An 18,282-nucleotide genomic window follows, 5' to 3' on the forward strand; every position below is an offset into this window, starting at 1 on the left:
TTAGCTCTTTAAACTTTTTCAAATGTTTTGTTCAAGGTCTTCGTAAAAGAAAAGTTACATGCATACGTAAGAGTGATCACTTGGTAGTGTCTGACCAAAGATGTGAAAATATACCTCCTCTACCAGCAGTCTCTGAAAAGTGCAACACAGAATGTGCATTAAGGTAAAAATATGTTTTTATGAAAAGGCGCTTTTAAGACTTAACTATTTTGCAGCTGTAGATCTAAACAAAGTATTATACACAGGTGAGCTTCCAGCTTTTTAAAAGAAGAAAATGAGTTGATTGCATGGAGTCACACTCTGGATTTCCATTTCTGAAACTAAGAGAAGAATTATTGTATTTATTTTGGTTCTTAGTTGATGGGGATGAATTTCACCGCCCCAGCATCTTTACTGAATTTCACCAAGAATTGTACTCTCAATAGGAACTCCTTTGGGGCCCAGTCTTCTATTGCTGGTGCACCAGGAATGCCCAGGTTGCAGTATTCAAAGAATGCAGGATTAGAATCACTGAGATTTTCAAAAATCACCCAAGGGATTTAGACACAAGTTCTGTTAATTTAAAAAACTGCATAGAAGTCTTTCAGGGTATGTTATGCATGCAGCATTTTGGAGCAAGCAGGAGTGAGCCTCTCAGTCTGGGTCAATAGACACAGGCTATCAGGGCTCATGCTAATGCTCTAAAAATAGCTGTATAGAGAGCACTTTGACATTGTGGCTTGGGCTGGAGTTCAAGTTCGGATGCCCATCCTTCTCCCTAGGTTTCAGCGCCTGAGCTCCAACCCCAGCCACAATGTGTAAAGTGCTGTCTGTGCAGCTATTTTTAGAGCATTAGTACAAGCCCTGCTAGCTGGAGTCTGTCAAACTGGGCGGGGAGACTCACTCCCACTCGCTCCAAAATGCTGTGTAGACAAACCCTCAGTTTATATGTGTTTAAATCTCCATGACAGTTTTGAAATTTTCAATCCTTATTCAATTTCAGATATTAGGAATGGCAATATACAAAACCTGTAGGAGAACACTTCAACTTCCCTGGACACACAATAGCAGATTTAAAGGTAGCCATCCTGCAGTAAAAAAACCTTCAGGACCAGGCTCCAAAGTGAAACTGCTGAACTTCAGTTAATTTGCAAATTTGACACCATCAGCTTAGAATTAAACAAAGACTGTGAATGGCTAGCCAACTACAAAAGCAGTTTCTCCTTCCTTAGTGTTCACACCTCAACTGTTAGAAAAGGGCCTCATCCTCCCTGATCGGGGCAGCTCTAGGCATTTTGCCATCCCAAGCACGGCAGGCAGGCTGCCTTCGGCAGCTTTCCTGTGGAGGGTCCGCTGGTCCCACGGCTTCGGCAGACCTCCCGCAGGCACAACTGTGGGAGGTCCGCCAAAGCCGCGGGACCAGCGGACCCTCCGCAGGCATGCCGCCGAAGGCTGCCTGCCTGCCTGCCACCCTCCCGGTGACTGGCAGATTGCCCCCCGTGGCATGCCGCCCCAAGCACGCGCTTGGCATGCTGATGTCTGGAGCCGCCCCTGTCCCTGGTTGAACTACCCTCGTTATGTCTAGACTGATTCTTGCCTGCATATTTATACCTGCCTCTGGAAATTTCCACTACATGTGTCTGATGAAGTGGATATTCACCCATGAAAGCTTATGCTCCAATACGTCTGTTAGTCTATATGGTGCCACAGGACTCTTTGTCGCTTTTTACAGATCCAGACTAACACGACTACCCCTCTGATACTCAATCCTTATGTTTACTTTCAATTTATTTAATCTATTGCCTAAAATTGATTTTATACTGCATTCCTCACTATAGTATCTGAGTTCTTAATGCATTTATATTGTACTTATTAAAATATATTTAGTTTTATATAACAGTTTATACTTGTAGGTGGCATAATATTGGCAAAAGTGAGTGCACATCACAGTGTGGCCCAGGGTATCGGTCTTTAGACATCCACTGCATGAAGTACTCTGTTTCAAAAGGACTCAGTGTTCCAGTGGATGATAAATACTGCGCTGATCAGCAGAAACCACCAATCAGAGAACCCTGTCATGGTGACTGTCTGTTAACAAGCTGGCACTACACAGAATGGTCAGAGGTACAAATTCAAACCCTTGTGATTGTATGATTGCAGTTCTTCTGATTAGTGCTGATACTAGATTTTGATTTTTTTCTGGTAGTAATTTGCTCTGATTTTCTCTATTTAAGTAACCAAAAGAAAAATTCCTTTGGAAAATCTGAGTTGTTATAGAGGAGTTGGTAGCAAATCCTATATTTAGGTTTCCTAACGCTTTCTATTATAAAAGTTTATTGAAACATTTTTTATAGAAGCTCTAACACTTCAATTATTTGTTGTTGGCCTTTGAAATTCAGCGGCAAGAAGAGCTGAATTTGTCCCAGTTACATTTCCGTTCTGGTTTAGATGAGTTATAAATGGTTTAAAAATTGCCATTTTGCTTCTCTTGCTTTTATTGTTCAGGAAAATCTTGGATGCCAAATCACTGAACACAACCACATCATCAAAGCACCAGCACAAACTACATTGGGAACAACTGGGAGCTGCCAGAGCAGCTGTAGTGCTAGAGTCTTCCTAATCCATACCCCCATGAATGTGATACACAGCCCCAGCATCACATCCTCCTCTGTGCAGGCACTACAAAGGGCAAGAGCTCCTCTAGCTCCCAATGCAGGTGGGAGTGGGGGTGGGGAAAGAAAGATTTGTGCTGATCTTCATTTGTAACCCCTCTGGACCCAGAACCTGGCTTCAGAAACCCAATCCTCCCCATCCCCTAGGGCAGGTGCTGTTCACTTCCTCTGGATAGAGAGCCAGACCAGGCTAGCCTCCCCTGAGAATTCCCTAGACCTACCCTGGGCTAGGCTCCTCCCAATAACTCCTTTAGTAGGAGTGATACCTTAACATTATGAGTAAATGTACTCTCATTTAAATTCACATTTTTGTTGCTGGAGAAATGCTAATAGATCACTGGTCTGGTATATCCTTGAATTGAGCATTGGTTAAAAAACATGAAGGAAAAAAAGACCTACCACATGACATCAGTGACTTATTGCATCCTCTGGGACAACAGCCTTCTCCTTCTGCCAGCTAATGTAATTAGTTTTGTAGCTCAAGTGCTAACAGTTTGTGGTATAGCAATGCTGAATGTTAAGTGTGCAAACCCTGCTGATGATGTAGAGTGGCAAGGTGTTGTTAAACTCATATATAAGAGAATTTTTTTAACTTTTTAGAAATACTTAAGAAATTACACACACAAATTATGTTTAAAGAAAATTATTTAGATGGCAAAGTCATGCACTTGAAAGTTAGGAAATGCCAGAATTAAGGTTGTCCATGCAACTGTAATTCTACCTCCTTGTGTATATGTATTATGTTACAGTCTTTAATTGCATGATCATATGCTATTTTTTCCACAGAATCCCTGTATCGTTCAATACACAGGATGGATACAATCATGAATCTGGCATTTCCTAACTTGGAAGTGCTTTATTTTATAACTTAAATTGCTTTCTATTAATATAATAGAATAATATTAATATAATATTTTATATGTATTTTATAGAAGATAAGATATAAAATTGCAGCCTTAACATTAGTTTATGAACTATATCATGGAGCTAAACAGCAGAGTAACAAATTTATCTTTGAGATATTTATTTGAAGTTTGTAGAGTTATACCTAGGATGAATTTGGCCAAATATATCTCTTTTTAATATAGCTTGAATTAGTCTTTGTTACAGTACATTTCTTGTGCTCTGTTTTACTTTTTTCTATATCAGTGTTCCAGGAGCTGTGAGAGAGGCATAAGAACGAGAGAAGCTTTTTGTATGAACAACTTTGGTCGTCGGCTAGCTGATAGAGAATGTCATGAGCTTCCAAGGATTGTAACACAGAACTGTAATGAGTTTTTATGTCCAAACTGGGCTACTAGTGATTGGAGTGAGGTAACACTAATCACGCAAAACTTCAGGCTCCTTTGATATTATTATACTACTTTTAAAATTACTTTAAATGTAAGCAGTACTTTTTAAATGTTCACAGTTTTGGTATTACTAGTTATTTTCATTGTAAAATAAATATAGCATATTCTAATGCTAGAATTTTGCAAAGCTCTCCAGATAGCTTGCTTGATGTCTTGCGAAAAACTTACCAGTAATTTAGCTTTTTATGGAATGTTATTGCAAGACTGTGAGGGTTCTTACAGGGATTTTATCTAATATCTTACCACTAATTTCTCTGAAATAATACAAACTATGCACTCAAGCAAAGCACATTATTGTTTATATTTTCATGTAGATTATACTGGCTTTTTCTGAATTGTGAATGGGCTAAGCATGTTTCCTCTGGAAGTTATGACCTATGTTTTTTTCAAAATTTATGATAAGTATACATTTTATGATACTTTAATATTAATGAGTAAATTAACTCTAATTTGTTTTCACATTTTGATAGCTGGGGAAATGTTTATAGATCTTTGGACTGGTATATTCTTGAACTGGAAATGGTTAGAAAGCAAGAGAATAAAGAATTGGTTGTATTAAACTATGAAAATGTTTTTGTGATTAGCTGTATATTAACTGAAGTCCAAAAAATGACTGGAAAAGGTGAATGTATAAATTTATATTTCATACTTTTTATCAGCTGACAAATGTAATGTTATCACTCTGTAGTGTCCTGTGACATGTGGGAAGGGAATGAGGTATCGACAAGTATGGTGTCACCTGAATGATGAAAAAGTGAGAGAGAACTTCTGTAATCCAAACTCTAGACCAGAATCAGTAAGATCATGTGAACTTCATGAATGTGCATCTTGGCAAGTAGGACCATGGGGATCAGTGAGTACATAAGTATTTTTGCTTTTTTCATCTATTCTAGACTTTTGAATGATCATGCAACAGCAAAGTTTTAAAATATTTTCTGTTGGAATATAATTGCTAAGGTTGTAAGATTCTGTCACACCTCAGCATGTTTTACGTGTGTTGAGTAAAAAGTGTTTCTGCAGCTGCGACTTAAAGTAATTCCAGGCCTCTTCAGCATTTAGATCCACAAGTTCTTCAGTCCAATCCACTTCCCTAACTAATTGCCTTAATTCTTTAAAGTTATCCCTTTTGAAATAAAAAACCCTAGTCCCAGATCTATTTTTGTTTATCCTTCCATCTAGTTTGAACTGAATTCGCACATGATCACTCGAACCAAGGTTGTCCCCTACAGCCATTTCTTCTATGAGGTCCTCACTGCTCACCAAAACCAAATCTAAAATGGCATCCCCTCTTGTCGGTTCTTCAACTACTTGGTGAAGGAATCCATCAGCTATAACATCCAGAAAAATCTGATCCCTACTATTCTTGCTAGCACTTGTACTTCAGTCTATATCTGGGATGTTAGTCTCCCATGATCACACATTTCCCATTAGTGTTTACTTCCTTAAAAACATTAAAGAGGTCTCTATCCATATCCAAATCAGATCCCGGCGGTCTGTAGCACACCCCAAGCACTATCTCAGGGGAGGCTCTGGTAGCTTTCTTTCCCAGTGTGATTTTTGCCCAGACAGACTCTATCTTGTCCATTCCATCACTTCTTATTTCTTTACAGTTAACCTCATTGATGTACAATGCTACTCCACCACCTTTGCCTTTATTTCTATCTTCCTAAACAGCACATAGCCTTCAATACCTGTACTCCAGTCATGATTACTATTCCACCACGCTTCTGTTATCCCTATAATATCTGGTTTCACTTCCTGTACCAGTAGCTCTAGTTCCTCCATTTTGTTCCCTAGGCTCCTCGCATTAGTGTACAGACATCTTAATTTTTGCCTTAATATTATATCTTAATATTATATTAAGCAGCTGGAGATTCTTAACAGTATCATTAGCTTGGCATATATAATCTTATATTTTAAATCAAGGATACCCCTAGAAGTGCAGATTTGTCTAGAAATGACTGGCTGGACCTTTACCACCAATACGACTGCACTTGGAATTGCATCTACTTTCATTAATTTTGGGTTAGCAACTATCGGAAGCCTGCATCCCAAGAAAGGGGAAAAAAACCATAGGCAGGAGTTGTAGACCAAGCTGGATGAGCAAGCATCTCAGAGAGGTGATTAAGAAAAAGCAGAAAGCCTACAAGGAGTGGAAGAAGGGTGGGATTAGCAAGGAAAGCTATCTTAGTGAGGTCAGAACATGTAGGAATAAAGTGAGACAGGCTAAAAGCCAAGTAGAGTTGGACCTTGCAAAGGGAATTAAAACCAATAGTAAAAGGTTCTATAGTCATATAAATAAGAAGAAAACAAAGAAAGAAGAAGTGGGACCGCTACACACTGAGGATGGAAAGGAGGTTAAGGATAACCTAGGCATGGCCCAATATCTAAATAAGTACTTTGCCTCAGTCTTTAATAAGGCTAATGAGGAGCTTAGGGGTAATGGAAGGATGACAAACAGGAATGACGATATGGAGGTGGATATTACCACATCTGAGGTAGAAGCCATACTTGAACAGCTTAATGGGACAAAATCGGAGGGCCCGGACAATCTTCATCCAAGAATATTAAAGGAACTGGTGCATGAAATTGCAAGCCCGTTAGCGAGAATTTTTAATGAATCGGTAACCTCGGGTTGTACCGTACGACTGGAGAATTGCTAACGTTTTCTTTAAGAAAGGGAGAAAGAGTGATCCAAGTAACTATAGGCCTGTTAGTTTGACATCTGCAGTATGTAAGGTCTTGGAAAAAATTTTGAAGGAGAAAGTAGTTAAGGACATTGAGGTCAATGGTAATTGGGACAAAGTACAACATGGTTTTACTAAAGGTAGATCATGCCAAACCAACCTGATCTCCTTCTTTGAGAAGGTGACAGATTATTTAGACAAAGGAAATGCGATAGACCTAATTTATCTCGATTTCAGTAAGGCATTTGACACGGTTCCACATGCGGAATTATTAGTCAAATTGGAAAAGATGGGGATCAATATGAGAATTGAAAGGTGGATAAGGAACTGGTTAAAGGGGAGACTACAACGGGTCGTACTGAAGGGTGAACTGTCAGGCTGGAAGGAGGTTACTAGTGGAGTTCCTCAAGGATCGGTTCTGGGACCAATCTTATTTAACCTTTTTATTACCGACCTTGGCACAAAAAGCGGGAATGTGCTATTAAAGTTCGCGGATGACACAAAGCTGGGGGGTATTGCTAACACAGAGAAGGACTGGGATATCATACAGGAAGATCTGGATGACCTTGTAAACTGGAGTAATAGTAATAGGATGAAATTTAATAGTGAAAAGTGCAAGGTCATGCACTTAGGGATTAATAATAAGAACTTTAGATATAGACTCGGGATGCATCAGTTGGAAACAACAGAGGAGGAGAAGGACCTTGGGTATTGGTAGATCACAGGATGACTATGAGCCACCAATGTGATATGGCCATGAAAAAAGCTAATGCAGTTTTAGGATGCATCAGGCGAGGTATTTCCAGCAAAGATAAGGAGGTGTTAGTACCGTTATATAAGGCAGTGGTGAGACCTCCCCTGGAATACTGTGTGCAGTTCTGGTCTCCCATGTTTAAGAAGGATGAATTCAAACTGGAACAGGTTCAGAGACGGACTACTAGGATGATCCGAGGAATGGAAAACCTGTCATATGAAAGGAGACTCAAAGAGCTTGGCTTGTTTAGTCTAGCCAAAAGAAGGCTGAGGGGGAATATGCTTGCTCTTTATAAATATATCAGAGGGATTAATATTAGGGAGGAAGAGGAATTATTTAAGCTTAGTACCAATGTAGATAGAAGAACGAATGGGTATAAACTGGACACTAGGAAGTTTAGACTTGAAAGTAGGTGAAGGTTTCTAACCATTAGAGGAGTGAAGTTCTGGAACAGCCTTCCAAGGGGAGTAGTGGGGGCAAAAGACATATCTGGCTTTAAGTTTAAGCTTGATAAGTTTATGAAAGGGATGGTATGATGGGAGAACCTAAATTTGGCAACTGATCTTTGATTATCGCCAGATAAGTATGCCCAGTGGTTGGTGATGGGATGTTGGATGGGATCTGAATTACTGCAGAGAATTCTTTTCTGAGTGCTGGCTGGTGAGTCTTGCCCACATGCTCAGGGTTTAGCTGATCGCCATATTTGGGGTCGGGAGGGAATTTTCCTCCAGGGCAGATTGGCAGAGGCCCTGGAGGTTTTTTGCTTTCCCCTGCAGCGCGGGGCATGGGTCACTTGCTGCTGGATTCTCTGCAGCTTGAGGTCTTCAAACCACAATTTGAAGACTTCAATAACTCAGGCATAGGTTAGGGGTTTGTTATAGAACTGGATGGGTAAGGTTCTGTGGCCTACTTTGTGCAGGGGGTCGGACTAGATGATCACATTGGTCCCTTCTGACCCTAGAATCTATGAATCTATGAATATATAATCTTTAGGAAAAATGCACAGCTTATTTATTTTAATTAAAATAAGTGTATTTACAATTCAGCAGTGTGTGCTTTGTTTCGAAAGGCATATATCTGGTATACATCCGAGATACTGCAAAATTCCAAAATAGGATGTACTCATTTGAAAGAGGGTTATTTCTAGTAAAGCAGTTGAAAAAATAGTTCGAAAGAAGGATCCTTAATTTGATGGAGCCATGTCTGAATAATCAAGTCAGCATTGTTTTCAGGTTATTCAGAAGAAGTCCCTGATATTCAGTGAGAACATGTAGCTAGGGAGCTAGACAGCATATGATAATATTTCTTTTACCTGTGAGATGCAGAGACCTTGTGGAGAAGAAGCCTATAAGCACATTCTTAAACTATACTTTTCACTTCTGTAGAACTTTTAATCTATCCAATCTCTCTCCATTGAAGGCAGAATTCCTCAACTTTAGTGTAGTGCTGGAAGTCTGTGGAGCAATTGCTAATGATCTGTCACCAGTGCTGGCTTCTCTTCATTTCCAGCTGCTAAATTGCATTAAAATGAGCTAAAAATCCATTACATACTTTCATAATATTACTTTTCCATGTAAGCAATTGCTGTACTTGGCATTTCCGATACAACACCTACAAGAAATTTACCAAATAAGAAATCCATGTAGTAATAGCAACAAAACAGAATTCTCCATCTTCATTACTCCAAATTCCATGCATTGGCATCTACTGATAAACAGCAATTTTTACTGCCAACTTCAGATTTAACAACAATATGTGAATATATCTTAGAATACAGGATTTTTTCTGATAATGTAAGAGCCCTGAATGAGTATATAATGAAATAATGAAGAAGAGTCATGAACATTAACTTTGAGCACAAGAACAGCTTTCATAGCATCTACACCAGTGGTGGGCAACCTGCAGCCCACGGCTGCACATGGCCCATCAGGGTAATCTGCTGACAGGCTGCAAGACAATTTGTTTACATTGGCTGTCCTTAGGCACAGCTGCCCGCAGCTCCCACTGGCCACGGTTCACCGCTCCTGGCCAATGGGAGCTACAGGAAGCAGCAGCCAGCCTGCTCCGCTTCTTAACAGCTCCCATTGGCCGGAAAGGGCGAACTGCGACCACTGGGAGCTGTGGAAGGCTGTGCCTGTGGACAGTCAATGTAAACAAACTGTCTGGTGGCCCTCCAGCCGATTATCCTGACGGGCTGCATGTGGCCTGTGGGCCGCAGGTTGCGCACCACTGATCTACACTGATTTGACTTTTCACTTCATTCCCTACAATGTTTATCACACGAGAAGCTTGTTTCACTGAACTGTTTGTTCCTAGTAACAGAAAGTTAATTCGGCTTAGTGTACAATGCATCTTAAACAAAAATTTTGAAGCTATAAAAACTCAAATGTTTTGATACGATCCTGAAGTAATTTCTTGGGATGCTATATGAAAAACCACAGCGTATGGTCACTCTGCTTAACGCCAGCATAGCCAGTCCTGGAAGATTCCTGTGGGGTATGCTTGGGGTAGCATATCTCCATTGTGGCTTTTAAATGACCGGGACATCTCTGTGTCTTGCAAACTCTGCATGTTGTAGTAGCCTCTGGAGCTGCTGGCTGCCTGTGTAAATTGGAGCATCCTGAGAGCTGCTCTGATTTATGTCTGGAACAATCTGAAGCCTGGAAGTTATCTGGATTAGAGAAGCATAAAGGGTGTTTTTGAATATTCTTCTAATACAGCTGTTTTTCTTTTTTGTCCTAGAGAGAGTGATTGGGATTGGATGGTTGAGGTTTAATATCCAGTAGGATATGAAAGGGGCACTTCCTGTTACTTGAGCAATGTTTGGGGGGGACATGGTTGTGGATAAAGGTGATTATCAGGGAAATAAATGTACTGTATTTGCATTAGCCATAGTTGTTAAACATTTTTGAAGGCTAATTAGCAGGGTAAAGTGAGCAGGCCAATTGCTGTACAATGAAGGTTTGATTTTCAGAGTTTTAGGCATGCAGTTCCCTGAAAGTAGATTAAATAATGCTAATTGTGCATAAAATGGCAAGTTATGTATAACTTTTCATTCATAGGTATGCTTAATCCAATTATTGGTATGGTATTTAAGCATGTAAATTAGCTCCTATGCAGTAGTTATTCAGAATTATTATTCAATATTAGTTATTATACCTGTTAAATTATCATTAGAATATTTTTAGAGAGAGAATAAATTTAAATTTAAAAAAGGACTGTGCAAAAAAATTATTTCTAGATTATGTTCCTGTTCTTGTTACACGCTGTTGGTTTAAAAAAAGAAATTGTATCAACCTTTTTAAAATGATGACCAAGTTTTAAACTATTTGAAGCAACTAAAATTGTTGTCTTTGACAGTGTGCTGTGACATGTGGACATGGATACCAAATGCGTGCAGTCAAATGTGTGACTGGCACTTATGGAGTTATTTTAGAGGATGACAGAGAGTGCAATGCTGCTACCCGTCCTAGAGACAGTCAAGTAAGTCCAACAAATGCACTTCAAGCAAACAATTGTTTCATTTTTTTATTGAAATAAACCCAATTATATAGCCTCATTGCCATGGGGGGGGGGGCTTCAGAGAAGTATCTCCCAGTAGCCTGGAGGCTGGGAGTATTATACTGAAACTAAGTGTCCATATTGTGTACTTCAAATCTGGATAGTGGAGGCTGAGGAAGAGAAGAGGCATTATGGGGCAGGAGCATGACTGACATTCCTGGACAGCCAGCCACTCCCTGAATAGCCTGCACTTGACTGGAACTGCCCAGACTTTTGCAGACAGTCAAAAGAACCTTTGATTAATATTAAAACGCGCCAGTGCATGGAGCAATATGCATAGGCTGACCACATGCAGGCTGGGGGCAGACTCTGTTGTGGGATTCTGATCATGTTTAGTTAATAGAGGGGGGGGTTTGACTATCTGAGCGAGGAATCTCTGAGGTTAATATATTTTAGTTGTATAAGCTGGTTCCCTGCCATTTCCTTTTATTCTAGATTCCTATCCTTTCCTTTCTTTTAATTTAATCCTATCTTTTCCCCTAATAAAGTGTGTGTTTGTTACACTCAACTGATCTTTGATTCCTTTTAATAATATAATACAAATGTTCTGGATTCCGTAGGGGTTGTGTATTCATATGTACATCCAGCCACTGGGTGGAGAAACCACATATTTAGTACCTGGTACAGCTTCAGAACACCAGCAAGCTCCTCTTGGCTGTTTTGTCTGGAGTTAGGTGGCCTGTGAGCATGCCTACCAGAACCATCTCCACAGACGAGTTAGTGTCTATCTTCCCCTAGTTCGTGGATCACACTGTGGCTTAGACACCCAGATGCCAATAAGGCAGAGAAATAGGCACCTAGGGAACTTGTACTGCAAAAACTTAGGCAACAGCTGAATGGGGGTTTTGAGAATACTAATGGTGCCTAAATCTGGTACTTAGGCCCCTCAGACCCCTTATGAATCTATCCTCAAAAGTGGAATCTGTGTGGACAACACATCTTGAAGAACCATAATTACTATGGGGTAAATAATTGTTCTTTTAAACATAAGGCTATGGAAAAGTAGAGAACAGATTACTGAAAAATAGTGTTACCATAATATAATAGTGATTTGCTTTCCTTCTCCAGTTCTGAAAAATGTGTTTAAAGTTTACATTATCCTTTTTTGCACAGGACTGTGAAATGGCTCCTTGTCCAGAAACAACAAAATTATGGACAACATCGCTTCCTGTCATAGGGAAGGTGACTCAGTGGAGATACGGATCATGGACCCCAGTATGTAATTTATTACAGTGGGCATAGTAGCTAATTATATAGTTAAGAAAGTTCCCATTCTTCAGTGCATAGAACATAAAATTTATCTTTTGGTCTGAAAAGATAAACTTTTGAAGGTTGTTTGTGCAAAAGTTATTCACCAGTTTTTAAGCATTGGGAGAGTGAAAATATAAATTTTTGCCATTATAAAAGGATTATCGATGCCTTTGGTTTGAACAGCTGTACTGCTGAATAGTGATGGGGTTAAAGTTGTGATTTTGCATGTAAATAAACTTCATTGAAAAGAAGTGTCTTTGAGTACTCTGTTAAAATTGATTTTGTTTTATCTGAGAAATGAACATTTGAAAAGATGCACTGATCCTGTATATTTTTTGTAATTTCATAAAGTGTATAACTGAGACATGCATGCATTTCTAATTTAGCTGTGTAGTGCAGTGTACTGAAATTGAGACCAGATTGAGATAATGCCTACTCAAAAAACCTTTGACACAATTTATGGACAGTTTTTGAGATATGAACACATCAGAGAGGGCTGGATAGATTTATGCTGGTGTCAAAAACAGAGTAATGACATTATAAATCAGGCCCTAAATATACTTTATCATTATGTCAATGAAATTATTCTCAATAAAATAATTGAAAAATATAGGAAGACGCTACCTGTAAGTATCTAAACTGTGGAAAATAATAATAATATTACATGATAATGCAATCATATATTTTGAAGACTACATCTTAACATGTACACTCATGTGAAACAGTTAAGGTTGCACATCCAAACCCCATAGCCCTTCTGTGAGCTGTGCATGTAAGGCCCATCTAGCAGTACTCCGCACCTCATTCCCCGAAAGCAGAGCTCCATTAGAGCCGCACTGTCAGGCTTCCCCACTAGCAGTTGCTCCAAAGACTTCACCTTAAAGGGAGCTATTCACCATGAAGAGAGGCCAAGAAATGTGATACAAGCTGAGACAAATGCACATCTTGGGTTACTTGAAGAGTTACTCTGGATTTATATCTGTATAATTGAGGTTGGAATCTATCTCTTTGTGTTTAATTTATGGATTAAAACCTATATTAAATCATGATAGTACTAAATATGCTTATGTTTGCAAGTTAATTTTTGGGGGGTTGGTCTAATAAAATATGATCAACATATATTGTTCTGCTTCATAGTGCTCTGCATCTTGTGGAAAAGGTAACCGTGCTCGCTATGTGAGTTGTAGGGATGCTCATGGTGGAGTTGCTGATGAATCACTATGTACACACTTACCCAGACCAGCTGAGATTTCAAATTGTTTTAGTTCATGTGGAGAGTGGCAAGCTGGAAATTGGTCACCCGTAAGTATTGATTTTATTGTTGTTGTTGCATATTTATATATGCATATTTATATACTAGTGCCAAAAGGCTCTGATTAGAATTGGGTCTTCATTGTGCTGTGTAGAGGTGTATGAAGAGACTGTCTGTGCCCTGAAAAAAAATATATACTTTTATTTATTTCAGAAGTAAATATGAATATCTTTAGTTATTATTTCTTGATGTAATGTTGTATCACAAGTGTTGGGTTAATTTTTGGTCAGTGCACAGTTACATGTGATAATGGAGTAGCAACAAGACAAGTTGTCTGTGTCAACTACCATCAACAAATTGACGAGAATTACTGTGATCCCGAAAGCCGTCCTTCTAAAGAGCAAGAGTGTAACATGCCTCCATGCCTGCCAGTTTATCGTCATATTCCTAAAATGCATGACCATCCAAGCCATTTTCCAGAACTAGATTACCCTCCAATACACAGGGGCCATCACCCACAAGATAATGTAAATCAATGGAGCCAGCCTTCTGTAGGAGGAAACCAGTGGAGAACAGGACCATGGGGAGCAGTAAGCAAACTATTAAAATGTATTTACTATGTTCATCATTCTGCATGCATTAGAGTTTTCTTTTTTAACATTTCTGAAAATGACGTTGTAGAACAGTACCTATTTGGTTAGCTTCAATATATGTTTTTATTTTAAAAGCAATATTGTAATATGTTTAATCAAAAACAATTTAATTTGATTTTTAGAATGTAGAATGTTTAGAACTTTTCTAAATTGTTTTGTTGGGTTTTTAATTAATAGTTCAGTGCCAATTTCCAAATTTCTTATTTTCAAATTCATTTAAGCAATATATTGTACATTGCAGTGCCTGCACAACTAACAAATATGTATGTTTGCCTTTTATTTCACTAGTGCTCTAGTACTTGTGCAGGTGGATTCCAGCGTCGTGTTGTAGTGTGTCAAGATGTGGATGGAATAAGTGCTAGTCATTGTGATGAGGCAACAAAGCCCCCAGAGTCAAGGCACTGTGATTCTGGACCCTGTCCACGATGGAACTATGGGAGCTGGGGAGAAGTAAGATTATTTCATGGTTTTTTTTTTAAAAATTGTGAATCTTTTGAGCATTTTTTAAAAAAAGGTAAAATAATTATTTAAGTATATGTACAAGAAAAAATCTTTTTTACTAGTCTAAAAAGGATCAAGCATTTTCAAACTCAAACAATTTTTATTTACCACTGTCGTCACAATGAATAAGCAACTTATTTGTTCAATGATTAATCCAGCCTTTGTGATATAGATTGGCTATAAAAGGACATGTTGTTTCTGTTGGTTACTGGCATCTGGTTACCATATCTATAAGCAGTAGACCAGTGAGGACTTACTAGTGGTTATAGCTTTGTCATGCTGCCTGACACATGGCAATTATTCATTAGTTTAATTAGAAGATGATTTGGGTGGGAGAAGGGTTTACTCCAAAAATCATTTTCTAACACAGTGGTTCTCAAACTCTTGCATTGGTGTCCCCTTTCACATAGCAAACCTCTGAGTATGACCCCCCCCCTTATAAATTAAAAACATATTTTTTATATTTAACTCTATTATAAATGCTGGAGGAGAAGCAGGGTTTGGGGGTGGAGGCTGATGGCTCATGACACCCCGCATAATAACCTCATGACTCCCTGAGGGGTCACAACCCCCAGTTTGAGAACTCCTGGTCTAACAGCCACCATAAGAAAATATAAGATGGTGAAATAAAAGATTAATAGATTGTAAAGCCAGAAGGGACCTCGTGATCATCTAGTCTGGCCGACTGTATATCATGGGCCATAGAACTTCCTTGAATTATCTCCTGTTTGAACTAGAGCATATCTTTTAGAAAAAGACATCCTATCTTCATTTAAAAATGTCCAGTGATAGAGAATCCATCATGACCCTTCATAAATTGTTCAAATGGTTAATTATCGTTGCTGTAAAAAATATGCACTTTGTATTTAGTCTTAATTTGTCTAGTTGTAATTTCCAGGCAATTGGATCTGGTTATACCTTTTTCTGGTAAACTAAAGAGCCCTCTATTATCAAATTTCTGTTCCTCAAGTAGCTACTTATAGACCGTAATCAAGTCAACCCTTAATCTTCTCTTTGTTAAGATAAACAGATTGAGCTCTTTGATTCACTATAAAACATGTTTTCCAATCTTTTCATCATTCACGTGGCTCTTCTCTAAACCCTCTCCAATTTGTCAAAATCCTTCTTGAATTGTGGACACCAGAACTGGACATAGTATTCCACTAGCAGCTGCACTAGTGCCAAATACAGAGTTAATATAACCTCCCTACACCTACTTGATATTCTCTGTTTATACATCCAAGGATTCTGTTAGCCCTTTTGACCACAAGTCATTTTCAGAGTCATTGATTCCCAGGAGAGAGTCCCCCATTCTCTAAGAATGACCTACATTCTTTGTGCCTAGATGTAGGATTTTACATTTGGTCATATTAAAATGCATATCATTTGATTGCACACAGCTTATCAAATGATCCAAATCACTCTGTAACAGAGACCTGTCCTCTTCATTATTTACTATTCCCCCAATCTTTGTGCCATTTGCAGACTTTATCACTAGTGATTTTCTTTTCTTCTATGTTGCTCATAGAAATGTTAACTAGCATAGGAGCAGATCGTTGCAGGACCTCAATAGAAACACATCAACTTGATAATAATTGCCCAGTTACAGCTGTATTTTGAAACCTGACAGTTAGCCAGTTTTAATCCATTTAATATGTCAATTTTTAATTTTTGCATTGTTCTAGTTTCTTAAAAGTTGTGCAGTACCAAATTAAATGCCTTACAGAAGTTTATAATACATCAGGACTACTACCTTATCAATCAGCGTTATAATCTCAACAAAAAATGATATCAAGTTAGTTTGAAATTATCTATTTTCCATAAACCCATGTTGATTGGCATTAATTATATTACCCTACTTTCATTCTTTATTTATCAAGTACTGTATCAACCAGTCCTTTTTTTTTTTTTTTTGGCCTGGGATGGATGTCAGGATTACAGACCTGTAGCATTCTTTCCATCCTTTGCAACTTCCTCAGTTTCCCAAGACTTATTGAAAATCAGTATTAATGGTCCAGAGAGCTCTTCAGGCAGCTCTTTTAAAACTCTTGTATGCAAGTTATCTGGATCTGCTGACTTTGAAATGTTTAGCTTTAATATCTGCTTTCTAACATCCTTCTGAGTTACTGTTGGATTGGAAAGTATTAAATCATCATCATATTAAATGATTACATCACAAGGCTTTTTCCCAGATACAGAACAGAAATATTTTGAATACTTCTGCCTTTTCAGCATTATCATTGATAATTCTACCATTTCTGTCTAATAATGGCTAAGTATCATTATTAGAATCCTTTTTGTTTCTAATATATTTTAAAACCCCCTCCTTTTTACAGTCCTTAACTCTTCTGGCTATGAAGTTCTCCTTGTGTCCGTTTGCTTCCCTCATCAATTTTCTACAGTTTGAAGCTTCTGATTAATATTCATCACTGTGAACTTCCTCTTTTTTCTATTTGTTACACAGTATACATATATCTTTCTTTTTAAGCAGTGTAGCCCTTTTCAATATGGAATTTTGGGGTTGATCTTAAACAGCTCCCAATTATCATTCCCTTTTTTCTGTTTAAATTCTTTCTCCCAACTGATTTGTCTCATAATTATTTTCAGCTTTGTAAAATTGACTTTATTAAAGCACCAAGTACATGTATTACCTGTCTGGACTTTATTCTGCTTTCACATTGTAAATGTGATCAAGTCATGATCACTTATTCCTAAGCTATCACAAATTTTTGGTTCTGTGATCAATTCCTTGCTGTCTGTCAAGATGAGGTCTAATATAGAATTACCCCATGTTGACTGCAAAACATTTTGAGTTAGGAAATTGCCATTTGCAATTTTTAGACATTCCAGGGATGTTTTTATACTGTCAGCATGAGATCTCCAGATACTGGAACAACTTATTAAACAATTGGTTTATAAGCACCTGGAAGATTTGATAAGAACAAATCATGCCAAACCAACCTAATTTCCTTCTTTGACAGTGTTGCTGGCCTAGTGGATAGAGGAAGCAGAAAATGTCATGTATTTTGATTTTAGTAAGGCTTTTGACACAATCATTTTCATAAACAAACTAGGGAAATATGGTCTAGATGAAATTACTGTGAGTGCAGAACCGGTTTAATCAACTGTACTCAAAGGCTGGTTATCAATGGTTTGCTGTCAAACTGAGAAGATCTATCTAGTGGGGTTCTTCAGGGTCCTGGGTCCAGTTTCATTAATGACTTGGATAATGGAGGGGAGAGTATGCTTATAAAATTTGTGGATGACACTGAGCTGGGAGGGCCAGCAAGCACTTTGGTGGATAGGATGGGAATTCAAAACGACCTTGATGAATGGGAGAGTTGGTCTCAAATCAACAAGATGAAATTCAATAGAGACAAGTGCAAAGTACTGCACTGAGGAGCAAAAAAAATCTAACTCACAGCTACAAAATGGGGAATAACTGACGAGGCAGTAATACTGCAGAAACAGTTCTGCGAGTTATAGTGGATCACAAATGGTATATGAGTTGTCAATGTAATGCATTTGCAAAAAGGTTAATAGCATCCTGGGATATATTAACAGGAGTGTTTGTATGTAAGACACAAGAGATAATTGTCTTGCTCTGCTTGACACTTGTG

The 18,282-nt window shown here is 38.3% G+C and overlaps 1 protein-coding gene across 1 annotated transcript in view; it reads left to right on the plus strand.

Annotated features, from left to right (window-relative positions):
- Window positions 1-18,282, plus strand: part of ADAMTS20 (ADAM metallopeptidase with thrombospondin type 1 motif 20) — a 196,959-nt gene that overhangs the window by 115,683 nt on the left and 62,994 nt on the right. The window contains 9 exon segments of the mRNA XM_030548927.1: window positions 37-163; window positions 1,893-2,103; window positions 3,801-3,965; window positions 4,692-4,856; window positions 10,805-10,927; window positions 12,119-12,220; window positions 13,394-13,558; window positions 13,799-14,098; window positions 14,450-14,611. Coding sequence (XP_030404787.1) covers window positions 37-163; window positions 1,893-2,103; window positions 3,801-3,965; window positions 4,692-4,856; window positions 10,805-10,927; window positions 12,119-12,220; window positions 13,394-13,558; window positions 13,799-14,098; window positions 14,450-14,611 — 1,520 coding nt within the window.

Source organism: Gopherus evgoodei, chromosome 1 (assembly GCF_007399415.2).
Source record: "Gopherus evgoodei ecotype Sinaloan lineage chromosome 1, rGopEvg1_v1.p, whole genome shotgun sequence".
Taxonomy (NCBI): domain Eukaryota; kingdom Metazoa; phylum Chordata; order Testudines; family Testudinidae; genus Gopherus; species Gopherus evgoodei.